This window comes from Nymphaea colorata, chromosome 11 (genome assembly GCF_008831285.2).
Source record: "Nymphaea colorata isolate Beijing-Zhang1983 chromosome 11, ASM883128v2, whole genome shotgun sequence".
NCBI classification, from domain to species: Eukaryota; Viridiplantae; Streptophyta; class Magnoliopsida; order Nymphaeales; family Nymphaeaceae; genus Nymphaea; species Nymphaea colorata.
The window spans coordinates 9,190,927-9,198,071 of NC_045148.1; the positions used below are offsets into that span (position 1 = coordinate 9,190,927).

Here is a 7,145-nt window from a genome sequence, read left to right on the forward strand (position 1 = left end):
AAAATCGAAAAAAGTTAAGTGTTTTTTAGAGTCATTTGGTAATAGTAACAAACTGTGATTGTTCCATAAACCTGCCAAAAAAATTAGGGCTGATGCATGATACCTTGTAGCACCTCAATGTTTCTTTCATGCCTTAATTTTTGGTGCAAATTCAAATTTTTGGTGCAAATTCATGGGACAGTAACAGACAGCCTTTTTTAGTTTTAGACAAATTCGGGAACTTCCAATCGTTACAATATAGATCCCCAACCGTAGGTGTTGCGCATTGTTTCAGCTTGGACGAGGAGAAGATACCGACAAAACTTGAAGTCCTAGTTGCCGAATTAGCAGCCATGCCACCACTCACAGTTATAACTTTTAACCCACATGATGCAGATCTTTTTAGGTCTGAAGGCAGACCTTTGAACACATGAACTTGCCGACCTAGTAGGTGTGTTAGAAGGGCGTCGATCCAAGGGGCGCATGTTCACAGCAAACTATGCCTAAGGGTTGTAGAGAAGCATATCTTTGACCAAAGAACAGTCTCAAAGACCCAACCTGTGCCTTGGATTTGGAACCCTACCTTGCCTTGAAGTTGGAACACAAGCAGACTTTGCCTTGTGCCAGGGAGACTTTGGCCTCACTGTTGGCCATAGTCGGGAGCAATCGGCACAGCCTTTGATGCAGCAAAGCTGGGATCATTTTCTCATGGACGGCTGCACTTGCTTCAATAGAGACACGAACTCATGGCCACATGGGCATGTCATAGTAAATGCACACGTCTTCTCATTCAGTCTCAGCTTTATAAGATATGCGTGTGATGGACCAAAATTTTCCTAAAACAGAATTCGACCTAATATTTCCAATAAAATACAGGAGAAAACTTTAAAGTTTGCAATGTTCTCCTTTTTTCTTTTTCTTTTCTCCCCATAAAACATGACGACCCTCTTCTCTTGCCTCACTTTCGGAGTTGCACACAAATGGTTTTGTTTTTTTAGAGAACTTCCTCTGCAGAATGATTTAAAGCCCAAAACTGGATATTGATTTACAAGAGAAGATATAACATAGCAACTTAACAAAGCCACAGTAATGCATATGAACAGGTGATACCACAAGATAATTATGTAGTAATCAACTCTGAAGCACTAGATATAGAGATGAACCCAAAACATTATGAACAATTACAATAATGAAGGGGAAAAAAGGATCTATGCTACATGTAATAATATTACAGAAGAATTACATGCAATTGATATGAACACGTTGAACCCATTGAAGCGTGGAATTTGGAGTTCCATAATTCATGAGTCTTAAGAATAAATTATCTTGGTCCTGATAATTCCATGGCTTCCACGACCAATGATGATTCCTCCACAAAGTCCAGGTATTTATGCTCCTCCTTTTCGACGGTCTTGCTTCTCGGTGTCTCTACCCTTTGAGAAGCTTCCCACCGCTCTGCCAAACCATCACCTTCCAGCATTCTCAACACCTCGGACATTTTAGGGCGGTTTGCAGGGTGGTATTGCGTGCAGAGAAGAGCCACCTGAACTATCTCTTCCAACTCAACTCTGTCAAAGTTGTTCTTGAGGTCCTTGTCAACCATCTGATTCAACTTATTCTCCTGGTGCAGCTTTTTAACCTGCCACGAGGAAAACACCAATAACCAAAGTCGGCAGATTAGTTTGCTGCTATCACCTCACATGCATAAGAAAAGCCTGCATAAGATCATGAAAAACAAAAGGTAATCCAGCACCGTGGAGATCCCCATCGGCTCCACTGGTCATGCCAGAGCCTAAGAAGAGAAAATAAGACCTAACATTGGATAACAATTACTCGATACATGATCTGGATGACTGAGCAACAAAATCATACTACAAAGGTGCAGCCACATGCTGATTAGAAAAGTCTAGAGGTTGTAACAAGAACACCAGATCTATAATTACCAATGGTCATCAACAGCCATCATGTAGCGTGCAGGAACACATTCCAATTTCTTCAATGTTCCAGTCAGATGATGCGAGCAATCAACTAAGCATCTAATGAATTTAAAACGGCCTCTTATGGTGGTCCAGCCAAATCTAGGCCAACTGAATACAAAACGGCCTATTGTGGTGTACAGCTGCTGGGAAGCAAGTGGCTTGTTATGGTGCACCAGCTCGTTCAAAGTTTACATGGTAACTGATGCTAATTAGATCAAGTGCATGAGCAAATAAGAAAAGACTGTTTCATAAGTTAGTGGCAACTATAACTACATGCTCTGGCAAATGACCTGATCATGCCCGTCATTTATTGCAAATCTAAGAATAAACCAATCACAAAACTTACCCAGTCAAGCATGACACCTTTCTGACTTGCAACCCGTCCAAAATCCAAAGCTTTTTGTCCAGTAATCAGCTCTAGTAACAATATTCCAAAGCCAAAAACATCTGTTTTCTCTGATGATTGGCCAGTAGATAGGTACTCTGGTGCTATATGTCCAACAGTTCCCCGAACAGCTGTCGTCACATGTGAATCTTGATGGTCCAACAGTTTTGCCAACCCGAAATCCCCAACCACAGCCTCAAAGTCCTCATCTAGAAGTATATTAGCAGCTTTCACGTCCCGATGAATTATCTTTGGATCACACTGTTCATGCAAATATACTAAACCTCGAGCTGTTCCAAGAGCAATTCGCTTCCTGGTTGGCCAATCCAAGGCAGGCTTCCCATGAATATTATCTGCTATAGATGAAATTCAGAGAAGAAAAAACTACATTTACTTGTACATAGTCAAACAAGGACCTATTAACACAACATTTTCATCCCAAAAGCCAAAAATCCATCACAAATAGCATCTGCATATGGACATAGTCACAAATAACATCTTGGAGTTTTAAACGGCGAGGTTTTTCTCCGGTATAATACTGCGAGCTTTAAAAAAATGAAAAAAATACGGTAAATTTTAAAAAACTAAAAATGAAAAAAAATAATAAAATAAGTGAGAAACTAATCACACAAACATCAAGTTTAACCACTGAATGTGCTAGATATCAACTAACAGATACAACTCATCAAAATGTCTAACCTTTTAGCCTGGAAGCGACACTGCCATTTGGCATGTAAGGATACACAAGGACTCGCTCATTTGCTGTAGAGCAAAAACCACATAGACGCAACAGATTCCGGTGAATGGCCAGGCTAATCATCTCGACCTCAGTTTGGAATTGGACTTCTCCGCCAACTGCATTTGCATCTTTTAGTCTTTTCACAGCTACAAGAGTTCCATCCTGCAGGCAACCCTTGTACACAATTCCAAACCCCCCTCTGCCCAAAATATTTTTCGAACTAAAATCGCCAGTGGCAATCCGCAACTCCCTAAATGAGAATCTCTTCAGGTGTCCCAGGCAAAACTCTGGATCATATTGTTCTGAGAAAACTCAAGTAGGTTTAGGAAGAGGAATATACAAGAAACAAGATAATAGATGGCTGTGCAAGTCATGCTAAAGAACTTGTTCTACTATTCTATGGAGGAAAAGGAACACCAGGTCAGCTGAACGAACAACAAGATCATATAGGTTCTGAAGTCAAAAAATTGATTTGTACAACTTGTTGCATTGTAGCACCAGTAACAATGCTATGCCAATCATATGTGCAGTCAACAAACACAAAGCATGCATGTTCAAGGAATTAGACCACCAACGCATTTTAGCCAGTCATGCCCATTAAAAATATGGCAGCCCATCAACATTATTGAGATTACCCTGAGGTTATTTACGAGGATAGCCTGCATGGAACTTGAGGAACTTGCGACCTTTTATTTGATCTACATTTTGACAACGTTCAGCTAATGACTTTTGAGTCGGAAAATAAATGATCCACTACATAGAACTAACAATTTCAATTTGGCTATTGAAAACAAAAGTTTATTGTGGAAGTTTGAAAGACCTTCAAGCTGAATAACCACTTTAACATTGCATCCCACGTCCTATACTCATGCTGTCAAGTCAAAGCACATTCTGACCACAAAATCTACCCCCCACATATAAGAACCCCATAACTTTAGCACAGTACAATACTACCAAATACCTTCAATTATTTTGACGGTGACACGACTCCCACCTAAGGCAATTCCATGCATGTGACAGTAGTTTGCATATGGATGAAACGGAACAGAACAAAATCAGGTTAAAATACTAACAAATACTAAAAGTTATCTGGCCATGCAACCTAGCAGCAAAGTGCAGCAAAACAGAAGATAAAAAGCACATGGAATCAAAGAAATACAAATATTGAAGAGAAACCATGAGGCATCAAGAGGAAAATGGAATTAATTTGACTAGCATGCATAGTCTAAATGGCAGTGCGTAATAATCTGAATATATGGCTTGGGATAAAGCAACTACATCACATAATTTAGTACCAGTTCCCCCACACATTGCTTGTAAGACGACTCATCCCATCACCCAAGGTGAGTTCAGACAAGTTGGACTGCCAAATATTGCCAAGTAGTGTATACAGAGGCATACCATTAACATCAAAGAAAATTTGCTGATTGTGCCGATGACGCCACCAAAGAAGTAATCCGGCAACAATGACTATTAGAAAAATAGAACCAACACTTGCACCAAAAGCAACAGCCACCTTGTGCTTTCTAGATCCGCCAGCTTCTGATACAGCTGAAAACCGATACGAGTAGACAATTTAGCATAGCTACACACGCAAATAAGAATGTTAATAGCCCCCTCAAAACAATTAGCAAATTACAAGTTGCCCGAGTAAGGTCACCTTGGCTAGGGTCTGGAGGAAAAGAAACTGGATCTTGAGACACCGTAGAGCAGTTGTGAGAATCAGATCCACAAATTAGAGGATTGCCGACAACGCTGAAGGAGCACAAACAGTCAAGCATTATGACCGTAGACAAGAGGATGAAAAAACAATGATCAAAGTTCTACTTACTTAAAAGTTCTGGCTGATATGTTGGGTAAAGAACCACTCAAATTATTGTAAGAAAGGTCCCTGCACCATCACGAAAAGCTTCTGAGAAGTCGAACTTCATCCATATTTTTTTCATGCTGGAATTAATGTCCAAGGACTGAAGATGAAGGAAAGAAACTTACACGAGTGTTAGACCCTTGATGTTGGATAAAGATTCCGGACAGTGCCCTGAAAGGCTGTTGTTATTCAATCGCCTAATTTGCTCAAAAATAGCAAAAGAAAAAAAATATCGATCAGCTTTAGTTACGCCAAAAACCATGAATTCACCATCACAAAACACAAGGTTACTTTTCAACACCCACATTATTCAATAATAAAGATGAGAGAGGCTGAAAATTGGCATTAATTTTTATTAAGAAATCAAAACTGCAATTACTTTCGCTTGATTAAAGAATTGTGGGATTCTCAAAATCTTACAGATAGTTAAGGCTCTTCAATTCGCCCAATGAATCAGGTATTGAACCAGTGAACTGGTTGCCCGAGAGGTCTAGAGTCTGAAGCTTTTGCAGCTTTCCTATATCAGCTGGAATGGGGCCTGAAATGGCATTGTTTTGTAACAGCCTGTAGAAACAAGAACCAACAAAATCAACAACATTAAAATGCGCCTCTTGCAATTTATTGGAGGGCACCAGTCCAAAAATCATAAGTTCTTCAGCAAAGATGGTAGTCCCAAATCACTTATTCCAAAAACTAATGTCATCTAATGTAACAAAGATATAATGCTTGTTACTCACACGGACTGCAAGTTCGTGAGGTTTCCAATCCCCGGCGATAATTTTCCGGATAAGCCCTGACTGGGCAACCCCCTGCGACATTCAACACAGTCTTTTTAACAAAACAAATTGTCAATATGTTTAGTCGGATATACAAACATCGAACGGGGTTTGTGGGGGGATAGGAGGTGGAGGAGGGGAGAGAGAAAGAGATTTGTCTTACAAAGTTGAAACAAAGCCATCAACAGAGCAGGTCACCATTCTCCAACTACAAGGATCGACAGAATTGATGTCCCAGTTCTCCAACACGTTATATGGGTCATTCAACTGGCTCTTCATAGCAACCAAAGCGACCACTGAAACACGAAACAACCCAAAATCAAAAAAGACAAATCAACAAACAAGGAAATTGAAGAGAAGTTCAAACAGAGAGGCATCTCTGTACAGAACCAAGACTCCCTATGAACTCCCACTGAAACAAATGGGCACCAGCAAAAACAAAATGCACCCACCAAACATTCATCCTACCTTCATAGTTGATACCGGAGGGGGACAGAGTAGCAACAGACGCTCCCACACACATCAAAACCACCAGCAGCCCCACTCTAAGCCGGCTGAAAACTGAGATGTTTCCCATGCTATACTCCTCCTCACTCCCCTCTCACCATCCTCAAAACCGAAAACCCACCTAAAGAAAAGATCAACAAAGAGAACAAACTCTTACAAGCTCACCATCTTCTTCGTTCTGGTTCTTTCCCCAAGACAAAACCACTCACTACCTTCCCAGTCCTCACCCGACCATCATCATTACTCCTCCAAAAATCCTCCCAACATTAAAAAAATCCAGAAAGGAATAAAAGCAAGAGGTGGGTGATGAAGCAGGCAGGGCATTGAGGCTCCTTGAGATTTGAGATGGGTGATGATGGGTCATTTCTGTTGAGTGATTCACCAGATCCCCATATATTCCCCGTGGGCATGTTTTTCATGATAATGTGTTTTTTACCCCCTCGCTTCCCTTTCACAGAGGCTGTCTGCAAAGGTTATTATTTTCCTCTGTTTCATTTTCTTTTCTAACATGGTAGACGTACGTGATAAAGGCTTCGATAAAGTGCCAAAAAAGGGGCACACATATATATGTAAAGAAAGAGAAAGAAAATGAGTTCTTTTCGTGTACTTGGCTGTTAATTTCTTATTTTACATTTACTGATTGGACGGAATGACAAGCGGCATGATCAGAAGGAACAAAGTTGCAGGGTGAAAAGAAAAAGAAAGCGCTAATTTTTAGCGTATCACATGCATCGCTTGTCTGTGGTCTTTGGCCTGGTTGTACACGTAAAAGTTAGGAGACAAGAGAGAAAAACATTTGCTTATTTCAATTATTTTAGTGATAATTGATTCCTTATCACCTTATTATATCATGATATAGTATATTATTGTGTACCAAGAACAGCAAATACATTAAAAATACGAGGGGCATGAT

At 40.2% G+C, this 7,145-nt stretch overlaps 1 protein-coding gene across 2 annotated transcripts; it reads right to left on the reverse strand.

Annotated features, from left to right (window-relative positions):
• Window positions 1-995: 995 nt before the first annotated feature.
• On the reverse strand, window positions 996-6,677 carry LOC116264225 (protein NSP-INTERACTING KINASE 3). 2 transcript variants are annotated; one of them, XM_031644324.2, is made up of 11 exons: window positions 6,194-6,677; window positions 5,889-6,021; window positions 5,687-5,758; window positions 5,370-5,513; window positions 5,075-5,146; window positions 4,914-4,973; window positions 4,743-4,837; window positions 4,484-4,633; window positions 3,043-3,384; window positions 2,305-2,699; window positions 996-1,618 (listed from the first exon to the last, which is right to left on the reverse strand). In XM_031644324.2, the coding sequence occupies exons 1-11, from the start codon at window positions 6,300-6,302 to the stop codon at window positions 1,301-1,303; spliced, it is 1,890 nt and encodes a 629-aa protein (XP_031500184.1). In that variant the 5' UTR covers window positions 6,303-6,677; the 3' UTR covers window positions 996-1,300. The 2 variants fall into 2 exon arrangements, with proteins under 2 accessions (XP_031500184.1, XP_031500185.1); XM_031644325.2 differs by having other exon boundaries at window positions 2,305-2,696; window positions 6,194-6,673.
• Between the last annotated feature and the right edge of the window lie 468 nt (window positions 6,678-7,145).

Excerpts from the sequence above, each read along its gene's own strand:
- LOC116264225 (XM_031644324.2), bottom strand. The coding sequence starts at position 6,302 with ATGGGAAACATCTCAGTTTTCAGCCGGCTTAGAGTGGGGCTGCTGGTG. Across the intron at positions 5,759-5,888 it reads GATGGCTTTGTTTCAACTTT|GGGGTTGCCCAGTCAGGGCT; the intron begins GTAAGACAAATC and ends TGAATGTCGCAG. Across the intron at positions 5,514-5,686 it reads CTCACGAACTTGCAGTCCGT|GCTGTTACAAAACAATGCCA; the intron begins GTGAGTAACAAG and ends TTGTTTCTACAG.